The 25,813-nt window shown below is 43.8% G+C and overlaps 3 protein-coding genes across 3 annotated transcripts in view; 2 read left to right on the top strand and 1 right to left on the bottom strand.

The window, feature by feature from the left end:
• ntn4 (netrin 4) overlaps positions 1-17,393 on the bottom strand; it is a 24,586-nt gene extending 7,193 nt beyond the window's left edge. Inside the window, 8 exon segments of the mRNA XM_068755126.1 lie at positions 123-217; positions 501-714; positions 5,386-5,518; positions 5,520-5,572; positions 5,942-6,068; positions 10,144-10,422; positions 15,554-16,107; positions 17,237-17,393. Coding sequence (XP_068611227.1) covers positions 123-217; positions 501-714; positions 5,386-5,518; positions 5,520-5,572; positions 5,942-6,068; positions 10,144-10,422; positions 15,554-16,107; positions 17,237-17,282 — 1,501 coding nt within the window. The 5' untranslated portion in view covers positions 17,283-17,393.
• A 3,187-nt stretch (positions 17,394-20,580) lies between these two features.
• On the top strand, positions 20,581-22,053 carry snrpf (small nuclear ribonucleoprotein polypeptide F). The gene is made up of 4 exons (XM_068755287.1): positions 20,581-20,704; positions 20,918-21,043; positions 21,527-21,591; positions 21,780-22,053. The coding sequence occupies exons 1-4, from the start codon at positions 20,702-20,704 to the stop codon at positions 21,844-21,846; spliced, it is 261 nt and encodes an 86-aa protein (XP_068611388.1). The 5' UTR covers positions 20,581-20,701; the 3' UTR covers positions 21,847-22,053.
• A 316-nt stretch (positions 22,054-22,369) lies between these two features.
• amdhd1 (amidohydrolase domain containing 1) lies at positions 22,370-25,747 on the top strand. The gene is made up of 9 exons (XM_068755396.1): positions 22,370-22,506; positions 23,324-23,430; positions 23,502-23,566; positions 23,651-23,928; positions 24,012-24,237; positions 24,337-24,461; positions 24,572-24,665; positions 24,754-24,914; positions 25,642-25,747. The coding sequence occupies exons 1-9, from the start codon at positions 22,370-22,372 to the stop codon at positions 25,745-25,747; spliced, it is 1,299 nt and encodes a 432-aa protein (XP_068611497.1).
• Positions 25,748-25,813: the final 66 nt, after the last annotated feature.

Raw genomic sequence — 25,813 nt, 5'->3', positions numbered from 1 at the left:
CACAGACACACACACACACACACACACACACACACACACAGAAGACTTTCACTACTTAACCATCAATGCTTGGCCACTGGGCCGTGGAGGAGCATGAATAACACGCAGCTTCTGGATCTTACCTGAGTAATGGAGGGCAGAGAAGAGTTCATCGGCTCTGAAGATCCTGACCGGCTCGCTGGAGTTTCCCTCCAGGTTGTACAGATCCAAATCAGAGCTGCACAAACACAAACGTGCACGGATACTGCCACTGTACTCTCGGCTTGCCCCGTGAGGGGTCGCCACAGCAAATCAACGTTCTCCACTTCACCCCGTCCTTTGCATCGTCCTCCCAAACACCAGCCACTCTCATGTCCTCCCTCACTATACGTCCATGTATCTTCTCTGTCTTGTAGACCCCCCCCCCCCCCCCCGGGACCTTCTCATTTACACACATGCAAATAGAGGACAATATCAAACAAATGTGAAGATGGTTTCTAGAGAGATCGTTTTATACTCACGCGAGCATGCAGTCACCAGTAAAAGGATCACAGTCTCCTGCACAGCCACATGGACGGCAGCCATATTCGTGGAAGCCCCAGTATCCCACCATGCACCTGTCACAGTGGGGACCCCCTACTCCAGGTTTACAGATGCAGTTTCCATTGGCCGGATCACAGAGAGAATTATCAGCCAAGTGGAAGGGCAAGGAGCCCAGAGGATGACAGCTGCATGCTGGGAGGGGGAAAAAAACAACAAAAAAACATTTAGATATAAACCAATGAGTCACGTAAATTCTGGGATCTGTTTACTGAATGCACCTCTGGTCTGTTTTGTGTATGTTTGTGTTTGATGTAAGACTACACTAGCGAGTTAGTACTGTCAACTTGTCGATACAGGGTATCGGAGTTGCTTTCATCCATTCGTGCCATTTGACGGCTTTTGCAAGGATTTCCTGAATAGGTTGTGTCCAGGGTTTGGGTTTGTTTTGATCATTTGTTCCTGTTATTTCCTTTCATTCACTCTGTTCTTGCTCTCGGCAGGGGACAGATTGGCAGAGCGGGGCAGGGTGAGGGTTAGGGATTATTATCTCCCGTGCTATGATCACTGTACGCTCTGTGATGCCAGTCTGTCCCCGGCCAAGGTTGAGTTTATATTTTTGGATTTTTGCTGTGACTGGGTTCTGATTTTGGTATTTACGTTCCTGTTTCCCTTGGTTTTTCTTTGGCTGTGATGTTTTTGTTATATTATTGGACCTCAAGGATAAAGACATACACTTGAGAGGGGGGGGGGGGGGGTTAAAGCGTTAAAATCTCTTAGGTAATAATTGAATAACAGAAAAATGTAATCTGGGCTAATAATCCAGAGAATAAACTAGCCTGAAAATAACAATTTATTACCAGTAATTAAGTATTTCATCATTCATCTGTAGGTCTGCAGATTACAAAACAAAGGCTTCTCTCTTTTTATTATCAATAAGACACACACACACACACACACACACACACCTACAACTTTCTCCAAGTTCCCTTTAATAGTGTGCTGATAGGGTGTTCTTTAAACAACCTCCAAAAATAATATACTTGCACACACGTTTTCATTAGAGAGCTACTGTCTGCTGTGTTTGCAGCCTCGCAGGAGGAAGGCCTCCCCCATAAATCTGTCCCTATCTCTGGGGCAGACAAGGAATGGGTGAGGGGGGGGTGAAGGAAAGGCCGAAGAGAAACAAAGAGAGGGTGTTGTTGGGAACCATATGTCTGCTGTTTAATGAAGCTTTAAGCTTGACTGGCAGTAAAGGATTCTGTTTACGTACACCCCGTCTCCCACCGCTATTTGAATTATTAATCGTTCTATTGAAAAGAAATTCCTCAATTTCTGGGCACTTTTGGAGCCCTTTTGTAGCACGGAGAGGCATCGACAGAGACTTTCAGCAGTACAAGTTACACTCTTCATCATATGGGCTTGGGTATTTTAGGTTTTTTATAGAAAATAGCAGCTAAACAGCAACGCAATGCTTCTTTATATTTTGCAAACCAATTAATCACTTCCTGATTTAACTTACGTTCAATACAAAGTACAGAATATTTTTTATTTCTTGTCCTAATTTATAATTGCAATCGTCAGAGGACTGACGTTCAAATTAACATATTGGATAATAGAAATGATGTTTATAGCAACATATTGCCAATTTAAGTTTGGTAAAGGTAACGAGTGTAGGAGGCAAAGAAGTGGGTTGCATGATCCTCTAAAAACAAACAGCCATGAAATCCCTGTTAGATCATTCATTTTCATCATAAAGATATCACATGTACAGATATGAATATGCATGGTAACACACACAGTGCTGACCCATCTGCACCATTGTAGAGTGGGTGTGTTAATAATTCACCAGGATCACAGCGGCACTTCAGTCCTAAAGCCAAAACACGAGTGACGGTGTGTATGGCGAGCGCAAGTGTTTACATACCAGCGTGAGATTTCATGAGCATTTGAAAGGGGGGGGGGGGGGGGGGGGGGGGGTCACTACTCAAGGACTCACTCCAGTGTGTAAATATGTATGCATAGGTGCGTGTGTACCTAAGATAACTGTCAGCTGCAGGAACGCTGACAATGAAACCTCACGAGCGTGTGCTGAGACATGACAAGACACCGGTTGTCGTCCATGCGCTCCACACACGTGCACGTCTACGCGCCTCCACCTCGGACCCTCCTGCTAAAGGTTTCGGTCTGTACGAGCTTGTGACCAGTGTTTTCTTTCAGGGGGCCCCTTCTTACTGCTCGGTTGAAAAAAAATGTTCCTCGCGACGGAGGGAAATTCTCCATTGTCAGCGAGGAGTGACACAGTGAGGATTTCACAGCCTGCGCCTTTGTCTCAGGAGCTCTCAGGGCCATCAGGGAAGATCATTAGCCCTCCAGAGGTGAGCTCTCAGGGGCCAAAAAAAAACAACACCCAATGCAATCACTGATCATAACTTATAGCAGGTGGTGCTAATATAGAATATAATATATTCACTTATTAGCTTATCATGCTTTAATAGCACGATAGAATACATGTGCTCCAAAATTATAAAAGAATTTCATCAAATAATCTAGAAAAATGCTCGAAATTGTTCTTGTTATCTTTTAAACCATGAAAAGTAAAAGTGAATCTGAGTTGATTTTTAAATGATCTTTGAATCCATAAATGGAGTTTTATAGTTAAAATGTAATATTTTTCTCCTGACCTCATTCTGTATCCGAGCCCAGATGAAATTCGGTGGTGAGATAGAGCCCCCCCCCCCCCCCCCCCCCCCCCTCCTACATGACTGTGTCAAGTTCCATAAACATCTGTCAATAATCAACCGAGATATTGAGTAACAAATTTTGAAGTTCCATCGACTGCAATGTTAATGAAAATGTCAATGATCCAGAATCCAGGATCTCTTCTGGATCATCACCAAAATGTAAACATCTGTTCCTGGTAACATTCCCAAAATGTCCTGAAAATGTCATCAAGATCCGTCATACTAACAGGGCGACAGAAAGAAGACAGACAAACAAACCAACGGCGGTGAATTACATCACCTCCGCCAAGGCTGTGATGTATTTACATCACAAAAATAGCATCCAGCAGGGCACATATCAGTTACATAAAATTAGTTATACCGAATTAAGCTATCAATGAGAGCTGATCAGCTGTAAGCAGGCACATCATCCTGATCCACCTCCAAAATGTGACAGCTTCATACGTGACACATGTCCCGCCCTTCTACCAATCGTCAAGGCAACCCTCAAGTCATTTCCGTAAAACGGACAGGCTCCTGCCGTTCTTGCAATGTCAAAATAGTCTCTATATACAGCAAAAATACATAAATAAAATATGCAGCGCATTTTGCCTTGAACACTTCCAATATGTTGTTTTTTAAACGGTCCTGGTCATTTGATTCTTGACTCACACACACGCACGCACACACACACACACACACACACACACACACACACTGTTCATGTGTAAATCCAGCATATCTGCAGGACTGAGCTGTGCTGGCCTCAAATCTGACAGATAATAATCAGACTGGGAATGTAGCCACTGCTCCGTGTTTATGGATGACTATTGCATGTTTACCTTGGACTCATCTCATCACCGGAGGGCAGCATGCCCTCAAATCAGACAAACACACACACACAGAGAGAGAGAGAGAGAGAGAGAGAGAGAGAGAGAGCACCCTCACACATTTACAGACACTACAAATAATTCCCAAAAGCTCCTCGAGTCACACGTGAAAAATGGCAAATAAACCCGTGAAGGAAGGAACAAAGGAACGCCACCCTGTGATGTAAACACTGGATTGAGTGTGGGCCGTATGCTTTCTCTCCACACACACACACACACACACGCGCAGGATGTAATAAGGTTTTATCAAGCATGTGTCGGCTTGTAATCTTTATCCCCAGAATTCTTTGTGAGAAAGAGACTGGCGTGCCAAAGTGGCATTTAAGAGGTGTGATTCACACCAGCATCCTGTCAACATCAGTAAGATGACGCAGTTCACAAAGTGTTTAACTGTTGTTGGAAATGCCGTAACGTTACTTTGCCAAGAAAGTGAAGTTCTTTAAAATCATTGCACAACATTTCGGTTGAAGGTCAAATCCTGCAACACTTCACGGCCAGTTTTTAATATTTGTTATCTAACTGAATGTTCTTTCTGCAGATATGACCAATTTAAATCTTTTCTCTTTTTTAAAGCCATAAAAAAACATTTCATGACACTAAAATGTCCCTGAAATCTGTGTTCACTGTTACTGGCGAGCATAATCATCCCTTATTTAAATTCAGGATATTAAACAAAATCAGATGTGAAGGTGAATGAACAGAGATGTAATAATATAATATAATATAATATAATATAGGTTATTCATTGCATTTTAGTGTTAGAAAGTCAGACAATGACAGATTTCATGAGGAGCCATGCTTTGAGTTTTGGATTTTACATAATGCTTATATTAGGCAGTCGGAAAACCTGCATTGAACTGGATTAAGTGCTTTAATCTAATTTCAAAATGGAAAATATCAAAGTTTTCACTCGTGAAGTCCACTACACCACTAACTACTATTGATTAACTGTTAAACCGCAGTGCAATGACCGTAAATAACATGTTTGCTATACTATACGTGGGTACTTACCAGTCACATTACGGAAATGATTCTGGGAAATTCTGTTTAGTATTCATTAAGATGTGCTGATATAATTTATTCTTGTCAGTTCATTAAAATTATTAAACTCAAACACTTTCAAAAATATCCAAGGACTTATTTAATCGACTTTCAAATGTCGCCTGCCTCTGTGTCATCAGCATTGGATCCGATGCTTGTTGTCATGAGCAACGTGTTTGCCGTGACGGCGTGCGGGGATTGGTGGATCTTACGTTTGCAGGAGTCGGGGCCGGTGGGCGCCCGCTGGTGGTCTCTGTAGAAACCAGCCTTGCATTTCTGACACTGACGCCCTTCGGTGTTGTGCAGACAGTCGCACACACCTCCGCTGCGCTGGCCAGACTCCGCGCCACGCCGTCCAATCGAAGTGGCAGCTCTGAGCGTGTCCGTTACACTTGCACTCTGGCGTGAGGGAGGAAATGCACACGTCAGGCACAAGGACAGGACTCCAATGCTCCGGCTCATCGAAGTCGCGTCATTGGAGAACGCTGCTGGAGACCGGGGTACCCCTAATGGAGTGGCCTGCACTTTCTCCAGACTGAACCCCCATAGCAAACCTATGGGATCGGCTGAGTGGCCCAGTAGAGGCTCGCAACCCGGTACATTTTATTGATTTAGCCAATTTGATCACATTTGACCTGAAACCACATGCGACTTGATTGCTTGGGAATCACGCATAAGGGCGCAAATTTCATTCGGAAATGGCAGAAAGAAGACGAGGAAGACGTTTGGAATCGGCATTTGAAGTTCTTTTGTGTTTGCTCGACTCACTTCGACATTCGTGCGGCGCCCCTGTCAGGCCGTCAGCGGGCTGCCAGGGCCGGTCGTTGGAGAGAGGAGTGCAGCGTTCGCAGTGATCGCCTGCAGTGTTGTGTCTGCAGACACACTTTCCATGGACCTGAGAGAGAGAGGGAGAGACAGAGAGAGAGAGAGAGAGCTCATTAGCAAAAAGGAAGATGATAGACAGAAGTAGAGAGAGACAGATGGAGGTAACAAAGAACTCACTCTTCTTCCCCTTGACTTCTTCCTCACTCCATTCTTCTCTCAGTCTCTTGCCCAAATTAGTGAAAGGAGATTGATTGATTTGGCGTCATCGCTGGAAACAAGACCGGGGGCCCTCTGGTTATGAAAAGCCCGTGTGTGTTTACGAGTGTGTGTGCGACAAGAATGCAAGTATGCAGTGCTGAGAGCACAATAACAATCTCCTTGTCATTCCTGTGAGCTGGAATGCCATGTATGCTGGGTAATGAATTGGGGGGAAAGGGGGGGGGGGGGGGTCATGGCATCCGAGGAAGTTCTTTATTTATTTGTATTACACCGGTCATCTCAGTCACATAAAAGGGGGGGGGGGGGCGACTGGCTATATGAGATAAACCGACAAACAGGAAGGCAGGATACATTATGAATCATGGTTCAAAACTCTAACTGAGATTTCCAGGCCAATAGGAAGCAGGATGCATAATGAAAAGTGAAAAAGAGAAACATGGAAGAATAGGAAATGGACTTGGGAAGGGGAGGGGGGGGCGGGCAGCTGGTATTTCAACCCATTTTGCGTGTTTACCATGCCACGATACGGGACAATTAACACACGGACACCCTGAAAGCTGCACACACGCAGCCATGTCGACGCAGCGTCCAGAGGACACTGCAAACGAGGCGGATACGTGAGGCCAAGTGTCGATAGAAACATTTCTGGAAGCCGCTGAAGACAAACAGATCAAATTGCAGCTTTAACTGTTACTGATTTTATAAAAACAGGAGAATGAAGCAGATCGGCCCATTAATAGTGATTAATTTTTTTATTTTTTATGAAATAATTTGGAAGAGTTAGACAGTGCATTTAGTTTTTCAATCATCTTTTTGTTTTATTAATAAGGAGGCAACTTATTGCAGCTTGCAGCTTCATTTCATAACATTTAATCGACATATGTATTTTGCAGCATGTTAAACAGACCTGTATGTGTCAAACCATAATCATACTTATTGCTGGTAATATGCCAGTGCCTGGCCATTGTGTGTGTGTGTGTCTGTGGTGTGTGTGTGTGTCCATGTGGCTTTGTGGCTAACTAACAGACAGTGTAATCGCCCTGGAACCACAAACCCTTAAGTGGGTTTGTGCACAGGAGCACAAAACACAGCAACAAACAAACAAGCGAGTCCTTTCGTCTACGCTCACAGACACACAGTGTCTGGGCAGTAATGCACTCGACATTATCAGGACCACTTTCACCGCTGATTGCTGCACGCACACACGCACACACACACACACACACACCTAACCTAACACACAGCAGACCCAACAAACAAGACAGACATATTTTCTAGAGAATATAATACAGCAAAGGAAAATGCTGTTATGAGGTTACACATATTTATAAAAGGCCAGAAATGCACACATACACAGGTGGAGTGATGAATTTAAGTGCTGTACTGAAGGATAAATTCAAAAGTGTGAGTCCTTATATTAATTTTCATTCTGTGCTTAAGCTGCTTCATCTCAGGGTACCTTCCTGAGCTCCTCCTCAAGGTCAATAAAGGAGTTCAAACGAGCTCAAATTCAAACAGCAAAAAAAAAACAACACATAAATTGTTGTCGTGTTTTCCTTTCCTTTCCTTCACTAATCTCCCATCTTGAGCCGCTGCTCTTGTTTGGGTTTTACCAGAAACCACAACTCTGGTCTCGGAAAAGACACACAAAAGACACAAACTCGATAGGCGAGAAAAGGTACTTGCATAACTTCTGCGGTGTTTACCAAACCCTCCCACAGAGCACACAGCCAAGCGGACAGTCAGCTGACCTGAGGCAATGTTGTGGGGACAGCTAAGATGGATTTACTGTTCAAACTTTAAGTCTTGGGTGCAGTTGGGCAAATGCATATCAGCCATTAAATCATGCTCGGCATGTAAATGATTATACCGCGTGCAAAGGGGGATTTTTACAGACGTGCGGTCTGTCGACTGTTTCAGAGGATTTTCTGTCATTAAAATAAGGAAATCCTGGTGAAAACATTAAAGAGGGCAACTTGGAATTTCTTGAATGAAAGATGGCACAATATATCATTATCAGCAGCTTAATTAAAAAAGAAAAGAAAAACAAAAACAAAAGCATAGACATGAAATGTCTTGCTCATTGATCAAGCATCTTCCAAACATTCAGTTTGTCTCAACTTTAAACTTTTTTCTGCTGCAATTTTCAGGGACCGATCAATGAAATACAAGAACATTTATCATTTCATGCGCTGAATGAGTACAGCAGGAGAAGCTCACTGGGGAGCAGCTCTTTGAGGCTGAACAGCTTTGCATTAAATGATACTTTGCATATATTTTAAGTACCATAAATGAATCTGCACTAAGTCCGGGCCTACACTGTGTGACTTTAGGAAGTCAAGCCCATCCTCGCGTGAGTAAATGGGCCGAAGCTCCTGATTTATGGGCTCCCAACATGTGGTTCACCAGTCAAGCCTCAACCCGACCGCTCACATTGAAGGCGTGAAATAGGTCAACCAGCACCTGTAGGCGAGTGTAAGCTATTTACAACTGCAATAAAGATTTATTTGAACGTTCCTCTGGGGCAGCAAAAAGTTTGATCACCCAAAAAAAAAGTTGCTGTGGCAGAAAGGAATGTGCTGCCTTAATAAACCAAAAAAAAGAGAAAAGGAATATAAGTCTTCATGCGCAACACATTGGACAACAAGTACTGTATCCAGACCATAATAAGACGTGACCTTACAGTCAGCATCACTGGTAATTGTGCCTTGATTGATTTGTCATTTCTTTCTGCAAACCCAAAAAAAGAAGAAAAAAACCACAGCATGCTCACAAAGACAGTGCGAACGTAATGATGTTCAGAAAAGATTATCTGAGGTATTTGAAGCCGTGCTTTTTCATAGTTTGGACGAGAATGTTAATTTCATTGCATATCGTGGTAGAAAACGTTTTTTTTTTTTTAATCCAAGAGATTCATATCGAAAATGTTTGTTTTTATAAGCATCAGTGTAGAAAAATGAACATTGGCTGAACACTCAGATAGAGTTATCGTACGTTCTAAGATGTTTATATCTCCGTACACTTCAAATCCAGCATTAGTTGAGCTTTGCCGCTGATGTAGATCTACTTTCATCGGTCTGAACAACTTGCTTATATAAGACGTAAAGGAAAGTCGTTGTTGACTCTCACTTTTTCAGCGCTGAGCTTCACTGATTGCAGCAGAACGGGGGGGGGGGGGGGGGGGGGGGTCGGCTCGGCTCGGCTTCAAAGCCAGCCAGCATTTCTTCTTGTGTAGATATAGCTGTGATAGGAGCCCGGCTCTGAAACACTTATGGTTGATCTCCAGGATAATAAAAAAAAAAAGCACAGGATCATACCTTTATCAACACCATCATTAACCCCAGATGAATCAATAGCCACATCTCTTTGGTTTCTTATCAGCGAAACGGCAGCTGTTTATCTGACATGACTGAAAAACAGGGAAGCAAGGAGAGAAAGGCGATAAGACACCCCCCCCCGCCGCCCCCTCCCACAACCACACACAAACGGAACAAGCCATTTAGTCTGTGAACATAGAGACAAGTGAAAAGTCTGCCCACGAGGAGTGACAGAAATGCAGGTCTGTCATCACAAGGTATGAAATACGCTCCCTGTGCTCTAAACATAGTGTTCAAATAAAAAGGAGCGGTGGTAGAGTTCACGCATGTTTTAAAAGAATATTACAAGTTTCTCGACTGAAAGAAAATCTCATTAGTTGCGAGGTAGGCCTGCGGGTCAAATTGCCTAACGTGGTGATGAATAAAGGTGGCATTTACCTGAACAATCGGCCCATCTGTTGCGCGACATGTCTTGGTTTCAGGCTATCGCACAGGTGCCAAGAAAGTGAAGACGAGCGGATTGTCAAATTACCGTGCCCAAGGACAAGACTAATCTTTCACGGGAGAAGACAATGGTCTTTATCTACGCACTCAGCGCTCTGCTCTTACCACATGGTTGGTCCGGTCTCTGATAGGCTGGTAGCCCGGTGCAGGAACACACTGTTCAGCGTGTCCGTTACAAAAACAGCTTCCCTTCACGATGAGGTCATAGATGGCAAAGTGTCGGGTAGGAAGAGCTTCACTTGCAGAGGCGAGGTCCTTGGCCTGGCACGGACACGCCTGATGCTTCAGAAGTCGGATTCGGATGTTGGTAACCCGCAGTTGTTGCTGACCCTCCTCCCCAAATGGATCCAGGGACTCCCACTTCGGAAGGGTCCGGTAGATTACCTGTTAGTCAGAAAGATAATGCTGTCACATTTCATGATGAATCAAAGACAGAGAAGTTTGTTTTTTTGTTTGTTTGTTTTATTTCTATCATTGTGATCTGACAAGACTCAATTGTTAACATGAGTACCATCATGTATAAGTAGAACAAAGCAGGCAGAGTGGAATATTTGATCTCCTGATTACTTGCTTCTGTCTTCCGTTGTGCAACTACACCTGAAATCAGAATTTAATCAACATCACGAAGTCTTATGTGAATGAGTTTCGTTTTTGGATGAATGAACAACAAGTTCTGATGATTGATCAATGAAACTTGCCTTTTTTAAAAAACCTCTTGCATATATTTGTCCACAAAACTATGACCTTGCGCCCCGCCGTCATTGACATCCTCATGTGACCAGGAGAGTCCCCGGTGCCCTTAAATAACCCCCCCCCCGCGCCTCTTTATCCTGTCTGGACACCCTTCAAACTGAAGATCCCTTTATAGGCTGCCATTGCCATGGGTACTGCTGCCACTAGCAACCAGCACAGCCGCTGCTGTTGCCGTGAAAACGATGTTATCTCTCCTAAATCTCCCTGTGAAAGAGTGTTATGATTTGCACGTGTGATTCTTAGCAAAAGTCTCTGCTGGCTGTCACCGATATCATAGGATGGGGAGTGTGTGTCTTTTTGGAATGCGAGCGATTCCATTGGTTGAAAAGCTGAGAATCAAGAAAAAGCCCACATGCTGCTCCCTCATTGGCTGAACGCCTGGCTGAGAGTGTGATGGGAGGCGCACTATTAATTTCCCTGCTGTTGGAAAAGGTTGCAGGGTCACGGCATTGTGGTCCACAATTAAGAGAACACGACAAATAGGACAAGGGGCGCCGGTCCGCAGGAGAGCGGGGACAGACAAAGGCAGGGACAGAGATGCAGCTTCACATGACTCAGAGCAGGACAAAAGCCACATGACAGCGCAGTGACACCACGGCAACACCGGGGACACACACAACCGCATTGGCATGCATGCGCACAAAGTGTTGTGCATTCTTCACACAGCAAAAATGTAACAGGATGCACAAGCTGCAACTGTGAAAGCAAAATGTTGTACGTTTACCGCTAAAAGAACTTTAAGACTTCTTGTTCTTGTTGTCTTCCCCCCCCCCCCTTTTTTTTGCAACACATTCTAAAGTGTGAAATGTTGCAAGTAGAAAAATGCAAGGTAATCATTACTGAATTATTATTACAAATTAGAGTGGTGTCCTTTTGCAATAGAGAGCGTAACGTTTGGATAAATGGCGATGACAATCAATGAGAATCAATCTCTTTCTTCACAAACGCCTTCACAGCTGAAAACTGGCCGAAAACAAAAGCAGCACCTGAAGCAACTTGTCTGTGTTGTTTGGTCAACTAAGGACAACTAGAAGACTAAGATCAGACCAGCGGACCAGCGGAGAATATATAGCCAAATATAGCCTATGATTTATCAGGATGGATTACAAATTCACATTTTAAAGATTTAGTTGTACTAAAAAAAAAAAAAAAAGCAAAAGTCAGTTCCACCCATTGCATATTCAAGACTCTGGCAAAGGCCGCCGTTGGCATTCATCACTGGTTAGGTGTGCCGATACGTAAGAGGAAGTGAAAGTGCCTCTTCATCGCCAGACATGTCTGTGAATTCCCCTCCGGGGTTGGCTGGGAGGATGAGTTTCCTGAGGTGATAACGACAATGCTGCAGACCATGGCGATCCATTCGGGAATGCCGTTGGTTAATGTGGTTGCTGCTGCATTGCCCTCTGCCAGCGCACTCTGACATTTGGTAACTGCGGAAAGACGCTTTGATTTGATGTAAAAATTCCACCATGAAGCTAAAACCTAAATTTGCTGCTTAACACATCGAGTGTTGCTCGTAATTGTTACCTGTAATTTCCCACAAGCATTTATCTCGGGTCTTAATACAGACTAAATACTAGCTACGCAGGCAAAAAAAAAAAAAAAAAAAAACCTTCAATTTTAGCAGTTTAGCTTCTTTCTAATTTTCTGGGCACAGCGCATGCCTTGCTGGAAACATGCACACACTCCTTCTCTCATGGATTTGATTTCCCTGCAACAGTTGCCAACTGCGAGGCGATAAAGACGGCAGCCTCGAGCAAAACTAGGGCATCAATCTCAGATTAGACATTATGAAGAATTGCTTTCCGTGTGGGGCCTCAATGATATTCAACATTTATATCTCGTTTGTTTAAAAGAGAACTCCGCATGGAATGCCTGAACTGACACAAGGCTGAATGAACCACTTCTGCTACTTAAACTACCTTCCGCTGCCTCTGTTGTGTGTCCTAATGTGGAATCCGAGGACGCTTTTTCTCTGTGGACGATTGATCAGCAGCATAATTATGGTTATAATGGCAGAATTAGCCACATTGTAAAACTGCATTTGTCCCTTTCAGGCCAGAAAAGTAAAGTAAATCCGGATTTAACAGGCATAATTCCATCAAAGCGCTGTGGCCTGTAATCTGGAAAACAGGCACAATGGGCTTTGATGGAAGGAGGAAGACGCGGGAGGGGAGGGGAGGGGGGGGGGGGTCCAGCCAACAGTACCAACATCGATCAGAGCAACACCACTTCCTTCCTAGCAGACAGATGGAGAGTTGACTGCGTGCGCCTATCTGAAAGTGCATGGACAAGTGAGTGTGTGAGTGTAATTGTGGAGAAGAGGAAGACTGTGTCTGTGTGAACGTGTGTGAGGCCAGTCTGCCACTTTGCATTCCCTAAGGAGGTCAGTCTGTACAACAAGCAGTCCAACATTCCTCCAGCCTGGCTGACCTCATAAATAAGACAAGGAGCCCTGCACGTTGAAAGAGCACACACACACACACACACACACACACACTTTTCCCCACATTACAGGTGAACACGAAAGGCTTTCAGCGCAAGAGGCGACATGCTTTCATGTTTTGCTGGAGAGAGAAAAGAGGCAGAAAGCTGAGAGTACCTGCCGCCTGTAATCGCTCGCAGCTACACAACCCTCAGAACCTTCCCATGTGGTAATCGATGCCAGCAGCGATCGCAGACAGCAACACAGACACACACAAAAACTGTAATGGGTTAGTGGTCAGGTGACATGTCTTATGTTCTTTCAGCATGTGCTGTTGTTGGAGTTATGTTTTTGATGACTGGAGGCTAATCCTTGCTTTGATGCTATTTCTTTTCCAGCTTCGTGGCACAAGTTCACAAACGCAGCTCACATCTGAGCAAGTGGAAACCAGGCACTTCTTATGATTAATAAAGTCCTTTAATGACGGTGGGAATGAATTCTTTTTCAAGTCCTTTATGCGCTAAATGATTAATTATCGGTGCTTGAACGATTTTACTTTAGTTAAATGAACACCATTGCAATATTAATTATTCTTGATTCGATTGATGGCAAAAGAGAAACAACATCCACCGATGAAAGTCACAAAATGCTAAAAAAACAAAAAAGGGTGAATTTCATGACAACAATCTATGTGAACGTTGAATTACAAAGGCAACAATTGCAATGGATTTGTAACAGAGCTGTCACAAGCATGACATTTTAGATGACAATGAATTCCACCTTTGTCATTTCATCCCACTTTTATTGTGTAGTTCTGTTCGCAGTTTACTAACACAACAGACACTTGTATTTAAACCCTCATCTGACGTCTTGAGTAACGCCCAATCACCTGGATGGCCTCAGTATTTGGCCTGTCTTGTTTCCTTTGTCTCAGAACCTTCCTTTAAATACGTCCAGAGCAGCATTCTGGGCTTTTGCTGCCAAACAATCAAACAATTTCCACTAAATAATTAGAATTAGCTCAAATAATCAGTCGATTAAGCACTTGGAATAATGAATGTAATAAATAACGATAAGCCCATGCTTAGCGCTAGTGAAGTGTTAACACACATATAGCAGGTTTTGCTATCATCGTCCCTACAAGTGCTTTACAATCACCACAAACTGCACAGCAGCAGAAACAGTGCGAACAGATGATCAGCAGCAGCCGGGCCTGTCAGAGCGCTACTTGACCTCTCCTTGACCTCCGGGTCCACCGGCTGAGGGGTTAGAGAGCAAAGGTCACGCTCTGAGCACAGGTGGTTGGGGATGTCAGCCCAACCCCATGTGTGAAGTACAGAGTTTAGAATTTAAAAAAAAAGAGCAATAAGATGTTATTTACACAAAAGGTGGAGCGGAAGTGGAATAAATGCTCACAGCGCAGCAGAGTGAGCCCATAAACACCTGGCGGGACTGTTTTAGGGAGGCCGATGGAGATGCAGCCTGTCGAGGAGGACTAGAATACACAATATACAGGGGGGGGGGCACAGCGGGGGGGCCAGGGCAGCGCCGTGCTGAGCGTGCTCCTCCACACACACGTGCAAAGCTGCTGCTAACCCACGCTGCTCCAATTAAACATCAATGGCTTTCAAGAAGACCCTCTCGTGCTACAGCCAAAGCAGGCCTGTTAAACACCCCCCCACCCCCCCACCTGGCGGCGCTCTGCTTTCACTCGGCCCAGTGTGGTAGCGCTGCTGTTTGACTCTTTCATGTTGCGTGACTTACTACAGAGAGGGAGTTGAATTAGTTCTGGCTGGAGCGGTGACAATGAGGCGGCTGTGGCTTTACCGGCACATCTGGTGCATTGTAGGAATCGTGTAAGAATTTCACCAGTATCATCTGAAGCACATCTGGCAGGTTGCAATGAAATGAGGAATAGCAGAGTTAACTGTGGACCCCCCCCCCCCCCCCCGATTCTAATCCGCACCATTTTATTGCATTCGTTTGATCGGACCTTTCTTCAACCTGTCATGCTCACTCAAGTATTGCTCTGGATCGGCAGCTGTCAATCGTAGTACTCCTCTTTTAAGACGCGGCGTTTGAGTGGATCAGCAGAAATAAAATCATATTAGATGATTTCCTTTATTGATTTGGCCTTTATTTGATCTCTTGGCCTGAAAGGATGCTTGTGCTTAGACTGTCTCTAATCTCACGTGTGAATCCTCCCTCTCTCCTTCTGTCTGCGCAGGAGAATAAAGAAATGACCGACTGAAACTTCAACATTACAGTATACTGGATTTTGGACTTGCTTCTCATGCTGCTGGAACTGACGCTGTTAGATAGACGGCAACATCTCACCTCTCCTCGGCTGCAGGGATAAGCCTCTGTGTATTTCGAGGTGCAAGTGGCCCTGTCCCCACTGGCGGCTGCCTTTCCCTCCTCCAGCCCAAAGGTGGCGCTGCAGTTGCTGGCGAAGTACTGCAGCATCTTCCACGTTCTCCCAAAGTCCTGCGACCGCTCCAGGGTCATGGCGGCAGGCCTCGGAGACCGAAACACTACAATGAGATGAGTGACGTAGAATTCCGCCTCCAGATCCAGCTGCATCGTCTCCGACTCCGCCCCTTCGGCTGACTGCCACCAGGTGTTGGGGTGACGGAAGGAGGAGTCGGACATGTCCCCAGCCAAGTGGGACAGGAAGGGCAGGCCGGCGTTGCATTTGGCGCATTTGGCAGGACTGCAGGCGAAGTTGCCGTTGGGGTCGACGTAGGAGCAGTAGAGCTCGGTGCCGTTATTGCCACAGACGGTCTGCGTCAGGACCCGGCGACCCAGGGCCAAGTTACCCATACGAGGGTTGCAAGCCCGACTCTCACAGCGAGGGGCTACGCCTGCGCGAAACACCTCCACCGACAGGCCTGGAGGGAGCGGCAGGGAGAGAGAAACTGTCACGGGAAAACAAGGAAGGAGTGCGGCTCCCACGTCAGCTGGGCTTAAAGGGTCAGTTCACCAAAATCACACCGCGATACAGGTACTTGTGGATAGCTTGACATTTCTGTTTTCGCTTTTATGCAATAGAGGTCGATTTAAAAAGATGTACTTAAGAATAATCTGTCCGTTTTATTTGGTGGGATGGAAAACAGAGGAGGAAGAGGGGGAACAAATAAAACCCAAATGTTCTGCTAACAATAAAAAAGCACTTTGTGTCATCTAACACCCAATATTTCACTCCACGGAGACAATAACGTCTCATTAGTCAGTATTTAGTGTCCCACTATGGAGGCTTCGGAGATGTTAGGGTCATTCTGCAGAGAGAGTGATCTGACAAGAAGAGTGTGTGTGTGTGTGTGTGTGTGTACACAAATCATGTGATTTACTTCAATCGGATACGTTATGCAAAACGGATAATTGGGAGGGGGGGGGGGGGGGGGGGCATTGTGCACCTGCCTGCTGCTGACTGGACTCCAGCTCAGACAAAGTCTGGCAGCTCACAAGAGACGAGCGGCTTCGTAAACCCCCAGAGGGCCACCGTGTCATCTCTTAACTTGCGTTGATTTATAATGTGAAAATCTGCAGCTTTGTTTTCCATGTCAGGGACCTCACAGATAGACTCTTAATAAGCCCCCCCCCCCCCCCCCACACACACACACACAAGAGTTGGATTCGCTTTGAGGATCCTTTTCTTGAAGAGTGTTTTTGTTAGACTGGAATTGCATAACTGTCTGAAGGTGGGAAGGTCAGACTGGATTCTTTGAGATCGCATTATCATTGTGGCGCTATGTTGTAAGATTACAGAGTTCATGTAGAATATAATGAAACAGGAACTGAAATTCAAAATTATTTTGATGCAAAAATATAAAGAACAAACTCAATTCTTGTTTTTAAATGCTAAAATTGTAATCAATTACTTCTGATTTTCAATATAGTTTCATGTAAAACTTTAAAATGTGAGAAACGACAAAAACAAGCATACTGTTGGATCAGCGATAATACTGTAATTATTACTATAAGATGTTCCATTCATTGATAAATAAATAACACACTAACCTGCATCTAACAGTAAGGCCAGCCCGATTGCAAATAGTATCAACATATCTCCTCCTGGTAGGAATAATCCAAAAAAAATATCGTGAAATAGCTGGAGAACCAGAAAACCCCTAAAAATCTATAGTTTTTCCAGAAACAAACAAAAGATCGGATTCACAGAGACAAAAAATATATATATATATTTAAAAAAAAGGTGGAAAAAACCCGCGATAAGTGCGCAGGTTGAAATTCAGTGAGGACTTTCTCTTTCACTCAGCTGCGATCCAATCAGGCGATAATAACTCATGAAGAAAAGACGCGACTCTGTGACGTCCCGCTGCGAGAGGAGAGGCGCGGAGGAGAGGAAGGGTCTGCCCAGCCCGCCCGCGGCGCGTTTCATTTCCACACCGAGTGAGCCCGCCGGCCGCTCCGTCGCGCACGTCTCTGCCACCGGAGCGCAGAGACGCGGGTAGTGACAGCGGCAGCCCCGCCCCGCCCCTCCGCTGCGCCCCCGGGCTTAAAGGAACATTCCAGCTTTAGCGCCGACCGTCCATGGATGGAGGGAAGTAAACGAGTTCATTTGCTCAGGGGCGTTGCTAGACATAAAGAACGTTCATGGCAGAGCCCCCCCCCGATTGATTGCACTATCACCCCCCCCCCCCCCCCCCCCCACCCGCCTGCAGCCTAGTTTTGCTGCCATTTTGCAGTGATGCTGAACCTGAAGCTGCTACAGGTAAGGATAAATATAAGTACAAACAATAATCTTAATAAGATCAAGTGAAATAATATTAAATTCCTACTGTGAATATTCAAACACAAAAACCTTCAATTAGAAACTTCAAATAAAAACAACATAAACACAGTGGATAGTGCCTTTGCTGCACAGCAAGAAGGTTGCAGGTTCAAATCTGACTTGCGGCCTCTCTGTGAGGAGTTTGCATGTTCTCTCCCTCCCCCCCCCCCCCTCCGGTTTTCTCCCACAACCAAAAACATGCAACTTAGGTCCAGGTCGTTATTGAAAAAGAGAATTAATTCTCCATTAACTTACCTGGTTAAGTAAAGGTTAAATAAAGGTTAAATAAAATGATTTGTAAATCCTTTTCAAACACAGGACACAGTTAATCTTTAAACTGACAATCTTCATGTTTAAATATTTATTTATTTTAAATCAATCACTCGTTACATAAATCTTGGGCCTTCTGTTCAGACCAACTGGAGTCTGATGTAAACCTGATGCGGGGTGTAAATGAGCACTCGTCACATTCTGAATGGAGGACGTGCGTAATGTGGTGATGCATGCAGGACGAGCCGATGACGCACGTTGAATTAAGCAAATTGGTTGCTAGGCCGAAGCCGTCCGTCGCCTTTGTTGATGACTGTGGAGGTCCATAGAAAGAATTGAGTGCAGATATGCAAGCCAAGGAATTTTTACGTTTTTAATTCCAAGTCTACTTCCCAAATGGCCATTGACACTGAACAATGGGTGCTTAATAGCCCATAAAAAAGGAAGAGGTGGGACTCTGCAATTAAATCAGAGAAATAAACGCTAAGAAAATGTTGCTGATTTTTTTTTTTTTGCTGACCAGAGCTCAGATTGTGGCAGCAATAAGCTTATTTTTGTTGATGTATTTTAGTGAGGACCAGAGGAGTGAGCCAACCACCTCACACTTGCAAAAAAAATAGTGACCTTGCATGCATATAATTGTTTTCATCTCATGCTTCCTCTTCGTGCAGTCTGTCTACCACGCAGCCTGCAGCTGTGTGCAGACTTCAAAGGATTGATTTGGCATCCGGCTGGAATTATTATTCACCTACAAAACGTTGGTTGCTGCAGCTCAGTCTTACTCATGCCAATCATTCCCCTCACAGGGGACAGACAGAACTCATTTCCCGTTTCATTTTGCCTCTCTTGGTTGTTTTTGTTAATGATTGTGACTCTCGGTGGCATTTCTTTGTCTCCTTCTGGCTATTTAATTTCGTTCATTTTGCATCTCTTTGGTGGTTATTTTGTATTGAGTTATTATCATTTCTCTTTTTGCAGTCGTTGCTTTTGCACCTCTTTGTGGTGAATTTGTGTCTTTTTTTGGTTGCCTTTGCCTCCTTGTGATCATCTTCATAGTCGTTTGGTGTCTCTTGGTTGTTTGTTGAATTGAATTTCACTCAAAAGGTTAACAATAACTTTTCTTAATGGTTCTGATGCTTTCATGTTACCTGCCTGTCACCTTCTGAGTTCATAAGGTTCTGTTTAGGAGCCTTGCCCCCTCCGTGTGTCCAACACCCCACACTCACATTACTATCATGCCATAAACACAGCGACTGACTGACTGACTGACAAATTACTTAATTCCACGGAGGGCAGCTCAAAAAGAGGGGCTAGACAAATAGACTAAATGATGTCAAGACATGAGCATTTCAAATATGCAAAGAAAGCTCCACTGTAATTTCAAAGGAATGTTTTTTGACAGAACCCAGCCCTTTACTGTAGAAAATTGTGTTAGTTTTATGAAGAGTATCAGGTTTGGACTTGTCCGGAGCGTCAGTAGTTGTTGAATGCTTCAGTGCAGAAAAATCACACTGTTTGTGCCTGGAGAAAAATAGCTGCCCAGACAGAGATCCAGCAAGACCCAAATATAACAGTTTTTTTTCTCCATTTTATCTTAAGCAGGTCAGAGTTTTCAAATACTAAATACGGTAATTCTTTGACAAGGTTCATATCAAAGTGAAATATTCTGAAAGATCGACAGTAATGTTGGACATACTTCAGAAGAAAATAGACTTGATTCATATGCTTTGAACTTAACCCCACAGTAATCAGATTACAAGCATTACAAGAATGTCTGTTCAGACATACCGTTGGTGCAAGATGGAGTAATGCATACAAAGTAACACTCGACTCTATATATACACACACGCACAAATTGTAAATTTTTATTTTGGGGTACTTAGTAATTATCATAATTTATATAATCTTTTATATTATATAATTTAGCACAAATCAAGAAATAAATTCATTAAAAAAGAAGTAATCTGCAGATAACTTCCTAATGATTACCATTACTTGTAATCCTATGAAAAACTGCCAAATTTGAGAACAAATATCTACCGGTACTTACTACATACTACTACGATCTAGTATTATCGTCATTATTATTGCCAATCATTTATTTTAAATAAATGGCAATAATAACATAATCGTATGTTATATAACAGCATTTAATTTACATAAACAGTTTTTTCCCCCACTAAGTATTATAATTCTCTCCCTTAAGTAATGAGACATGAGTAGCACAGTACAAATCTTTCGCTGCGGTGTGCACCTTTCACCGTTAGGTGGCAGTGTCAAGAAAAGTGAAGACTATTTGCGGGTCAAAGTGTTCTATTTCCTGTACCGCGGCAAAGCGTGTGCTCGCTTGCGTAGTGAAAACGTTATTGTGAAGAAAGAGTTTAAATATAATTTATTCCGAGCCATTGTTCAATAAAACAAAAATGGTGAGTAAACGTAGCTAATTTTTGCTTTCGTTTCATTAAATGTATGTTTTGGGTAATTTCCGTTTTCACCGCATAGAGGTAGTAGTCGTCTTCCGCTAGTTAGCATTAGCTAAGGTAGCTACAACAGTATGTGTAGCTGTATAATAGAGCTAGTGCCGAGTTAAGCGTGACTAAGGATTATAACCTGCCTCGTCGGTTTTTTTCCCCCCGTAGAGTTTACCTCTTAACCCGAAGCCATTCCTGAACGGCCTGACGGGCAAGCCGGTGATGGTGAAGCTGAAGTGGGGAATGGAGTACAAAGGCTACCTGGTATCTGTAGACGGATACATGAATATGCAGGTCAGAACGATTCATTCAATTCTGACAACCCCAATTTGAGATTTTACCACGTATACATTATTATTTTTTTATAATTTGAAACCTTTTATTGCTAACTAACCAACCATTTTGCATTTCTCGTTCACACTTCTAAATAAAGTTGCTAGTTTAACTTTACGAGAAGCCCCAATTATGCATTGCATATCATTTGGTCTTAAGTTAAACAGATATCAGCTACACAGTGTAATTGTGAAATTTACTCTCAATAGTCCTCTGTAGGATTATGTTTTCCTTTTCTTTTCACGTATACTTTTGGAATATTTTTTTCTAATGCTGCGTTCATCAGACAGCGGTTCTGCAAGGAAGCCTGTTTTGTTCTGTTTTATATTATAATAGGAATATACTATCCCTAGCAGCGCATCATAAATCAACGGTTTCCACTTTGAGATTTTTTAGTTTTCACACATTTGCTTGACCTTTTCGTGTAAAATTGTTTTCCGACAGCTGGCAAACACAGAAGAGTACGTGGACGGAGCATTGGCAGGTCATCTTGGTGAAGTGCTTATCAGGTAAGTTTTCTACTCATAACTACTTCAATACATTTTTAGTAAATACTTAGGTTTTCTTGTATCGTCTCGTTGCCATGGCAGAAGTATATATATTTTTAACCCGAGTATTGCAGTTTTTTTATGATTTTGAGATCCTCACCACTATTTGTGGTGGTTGTGTGTTTGCTAACAGGCGTTTATTCCCACAGGTGCAACAACGTTTTGTACATCAGAGGAGTGGAGGAAGAGGAAGAAGATGGAGAAATGAGAGAGTGAAGCTGATGAAGAGGACCGGACTTGGTGTTCTGTCTGAGTGTGAATGAGGTTTATAGTTTAGGTTGATATGTTTGTGTTTTCGCTACGTGAAACAAGTGCTTGGGGGTTGTTGTTTTTTTCTTTTCTACTGTTTGTGAGACCGATTTTACCAAAATTGTGAAACAGACAATAAATGATTATACAATTTCTTAAACTGGCTTTTTAATTTTATTATTTTTAGTATAATATTACAGAATAAGTCTTACTACACTCAAGCATTAATAAATGCGCAACCGTTAAAATTGAACGAGTGATTTGGAATGAATGGACTTGAGCTCACCTCAAGCTTGTGCCCAAAGGGGGCGGGGAAACGATGACACGTGACAGGAAGCTCCCCTCGCAACCGTGTTAAAATGTCTTACTGAAGCCCCGCCCCTTGCTGTGCACTTTGAACCCTGCTCTCCTAAATAAATATTTGCCCTTTTCCAAAAACTAGGAGAAAGACAGTCTCTCGCCACGAAATTGTTTTTGCTTTGAATTAAAAATGTCGCACAATTGTAAACTTCTTGTGAAGAATGCCGAACAGCTCGTCGTGATCTGCAACAACGGAGAGAAATACGTCACCAAACATAGAATGCAAAAACTATGTGTGATTGAAAACGGGAGCGTGGTCGTAGGAAGGTGAGTTTAACACCGCAAATTAGATTATGAGCGACGGAGATTATGTAACCGTCAGTCTAAATTGTAACCGCACACGTCTGACTGTAATGTTAGCTTGTGAAGGGGCTGGTTATTTTCGTATCCAAGTTGTAGGTCGGGTTTTCTGTATTTACCAATTTAAACATCTGAAGGTGAGAAAAATTAGCCGAGCAGAACTCTTTTAAATGAATGCAACGGCGACCTCTTCTGGATATAGTGGGTCATTGCATATCGGAAGAGCAAGAGTAAAAGCCCACTATTATTTACTATAATTAAGCAATTATGCTGATTAACAATCCCTGTCAGTATTTTACTTTTGTTTTGTAAAACAAAGGGTCTAGTTTTCAGGTTTGTGACAGTTTCCAACTACTAAAATAGTTATCTTAGTGCAGGATATGTCTCTTAACTCTTGAAGAAACACCTCAGACTATAAATTATGTTTAAAATCACATTTCGGACACACATTGACAGTATTAAAAAAATATATAAAAACAAACAAACTAGTAACTAAAGTGAATCTAGAAAGTACATGCTACTGAAATGTAGGAAAACAGAACGGTGAACAGCTGAGTATTTGTTCATCATGGCGCTACTTGAATAAAGTTTGTACTTACATTCCATCACTGAATATTGGTGGATTTATCTTTGTACTTCCTATTAAAGATATCTTCCCTTTGACATTAAGGCGATTTCAGAGTGACTACAAACACAATTTTCACGGTTGCCATTTTCAAACATCCCAGACTCACCTCTCGTAGTTCCACTGGGGTGTCGACATGAGAAGTATTTCTGCTTCCAGGGACGGGCTCCTTAAAGCTGTGGGGCCTGCCGACAGCATTGAAGCTCAGTATCCAGAATCAATCTTTGATAAAGTGATTGACGCTGCGGGGATGTGCGTTCTCCCTGGTGAGTAGCAGCAGTGACTGTTGTGGCTTCTGCACGTCTCAGCAGATAAACTACCTTACATCTCATTTCAGGCTTAGTGGACGCCCACACCCATCCAGTCTGGGCTGGTGACAGGGTGCATGAATTTGCAATGAAGGTAGAAATGTTTACCGCCCCCCCCCCCCCCCCCCTTTTAACTATTGCAGCTTAAAGTTCAATGAAACGCCTCTCACCGTTGCAGCTGGCTGGCGCTACCTACATGGATGTGCACCGGGCGGGTGGAGGGATCCACTTCACGGTGGAGCACACTCGTGCTGCTCCGGCCGCAGAGTTGCTGGCCTCCCTCTGCAGCAGGCTGACCCGGATGCAGCGAGCAGGCACCACCCTGGCGGAGTGTAAGAGCGGCTACGGCCTGGAGCTGCCGACTGAGCTCAAGATGCTGGCGGTGATCGAAGAGGCCAAGCGCGCTCTGCCCATCGGCATCTCCTCAACTTACTGCGGAGCGCACGCCGTGCCCAAGTATTTACCGTCCTCAAATTGATTTCATTTGACGCCCTATCCTAAATGCGCATCGTCATCGCGCTTCTCTGCGTGCCGTGCAGAGGGAAGACGGTGGCAGAAGCCACGGAGGACATCCTGCAGGTCCAGCTGCCCCGGCTGAAGCAGCAGATATCTGCAGGGGCGCTCACTGTGGACAACATCGACGTGTTCTGTGAGCAGGGAGCGTTTGACCTCGGCTCTACTCGCGCCATCCTGCAGGCCGGCAAAGACATGGGCCTCAACATCAACTTCCACGGAGACGAATTACACCCCATGAACTCTGCCCGGGTATTTCACATTCCTTCTTGCCTCAGCCTAAAATCCAAAATCACCAAAGGTATTCAAATCAGAAGCATGGAAACCAGAGTGTGTGTGTGTGTGTGTCAGTTGGGTGCAGAGCTGGGAGCTTTGGCCATCAGTCACCTGGAGGAGGTCACAGACGAGGGGATCGCTGCCATGGCGGGAGCAAAAACCGCTGCTGTGCTTCTACCAACTACGGCCTACATCCTACGGTATGTTAACATCCACTCACACACACACACACACACACACTCACCATGGATGTGCTTCATGTAGACATTGGTGTGTATGTGTGTGTGTGTGTGTGTGTGTGTGTGTTTAGCTTGCCTCAGCCTCGGGCCAGAGACATGCTGGATGCTGGGGTAATCGTCGCTCTTGGCAGCGACTTCAACCCCAACGCCTACTGCTGCTCCATGGTGAGTGGAGCCGTGAAGTGGAGGCGGAGCGCTGAATATTGATCACGCCACCCTTTGCCTCTCCGTCTCGTCCCACCACCTTCCTCAGCCGATAGTCATGCACCTGGCCTGCGTAAACATGAGGATGTCCATGCCCGAAGCTCTGGCTGCAGCCACCATCAACGCAGCCTACGCCCTGGGGCGCTCCGGCACTCACGGCTCCCTGGAGGTCGGCAAACGCGGCGACCTGCTGGTCCTCAACGCAGCGCGGTAAATCAGAGTGGAGATAGGGTCAAGATTTGTGTGCGTCTGAATTATGGATGATCGTGGCTGCTATTGTGGGTTTTATTAAGGAAAGGTATCTTTTTATTCAGTCAAATTGATTAAAAATGAATGATCTTGTGAAATACTATCCTCTGTTAATTTAATTTAAAGCATTTAATGAATCGTTATCAAATAACTTACAATGCTTTTTTTTTTTTGCATTAAGAGAAAACATGCATACCATTGTTGGTATATAATTGAAATATTGTACATATATATATATTGTATATAAAATATTTCTTATTAATTATGTAGTAATTGTTTTTGTTTTACATTACAAGTCCAATAGATTCGAAGTCTTAGTTGTATAATCTTCTTCCCACTCCTTTTCAAGCACTATATAATGAATTATTTGCTGTTTCTTGTGTACATGGCATTTGGTGTTTTGTTTTGGACATATTTATTACCAATATGGTTTTTTGCACACGAAAAGGTATTATTTAATTTTTATTCTGCTAGAAACAAACAATAAACTAAACTGAATCTAAGGTAGGAATAAAGTAATAATTACTGAATAGAGAGCCAAAGATCTATGGGGTGGGGTTAAAGAAAGTAAAAAGGTGATCCAGAATCTGCATCTACCCACATCCAGCACAAAATATGATGCATCTTCCTTCATTCTAAATGTATGAAAATACGTCCGTTAAAAAAAACTCCTCGTGTTTCGTTTCAGATGGGAGCATCTGATCTACCAGCTCGGAGGACACCGGGAGCTAATCCGCTACGTGATCATCAACGGCAGCGTCGTCCATGATAATGATGAAACCACGGCGTTGTAAACTCTCGGGTGAATGCAGATACGCTGCCACAACTTACGGACTCACGATTATCACACACAACAGAGT

This window comes from Brachionichthys hirsutus, chromosome 22, assembly GCF_040956055.1.
Source record: "Brachionichthys hirsutus isolate HB-005 chromosome 22, CSIRO-AGI_Bhir_v1, whole genome shotgun sequence".
Taxonomy (NCBI): domain Eukaryota; kingdom Metazoa; phylum Chordata; class Actinopteri; order Lophiiformes; family Brachionichthyidae; genus Brachionichthys; species Brachionichthys hirsutus.
The sequence above is the reverse complement of the archived record's forward strand: the minus strand, read 5'-3'. Positions and strand labels throughout refer to the sequence as shown.

What these genes read in the sequence shown, in the direction of transcription:
- snrpf (XM_068755287.1), top strand. An exon ending in ACGGATACATGAATATGCAG is followed by an intron (nt 21,044 to 21,526) that starts GTCAGAACGATT and finishes GTTTTCCGACAG; the next exon opens with CTGGCAAACACAGAAGAGTA. An exon ending in CTTGGTGAAGTGCTTATCAG is followed by an intron (nt 21,592 to 21,779) that starts GTAAGTTTTCTA and finishes TTATTCCCACAG; the next exon opens with GTGCAACAACGTTTTGTACA.
- amdhd1 (XM_068755396.1), top strand. Translation starts at nt 22,370, where the DNA reads ATGTCGCACAATTGTAAACTTCTTGTGAAGAATGCCGAACAGCTCGTC. An exon ending in ACCCCATGAACTCTGCCCGG is followed by an intron (nt 24,238 to 24,336) that starts GTATTTCACATT and finishes TGTGTGTGTCAG; the next exon opens with TTGGGTGCAGAGCTGGGAGC. An exon ending in ACGCCTACTGCTGCTCCATG is followed by an intron (nt 24,666 to 24,753) that starts GTGAGTGGAGCC and finishes CACCTTCCTCAG; the next exon opens with CCGATAGTCATGCACCTGGC.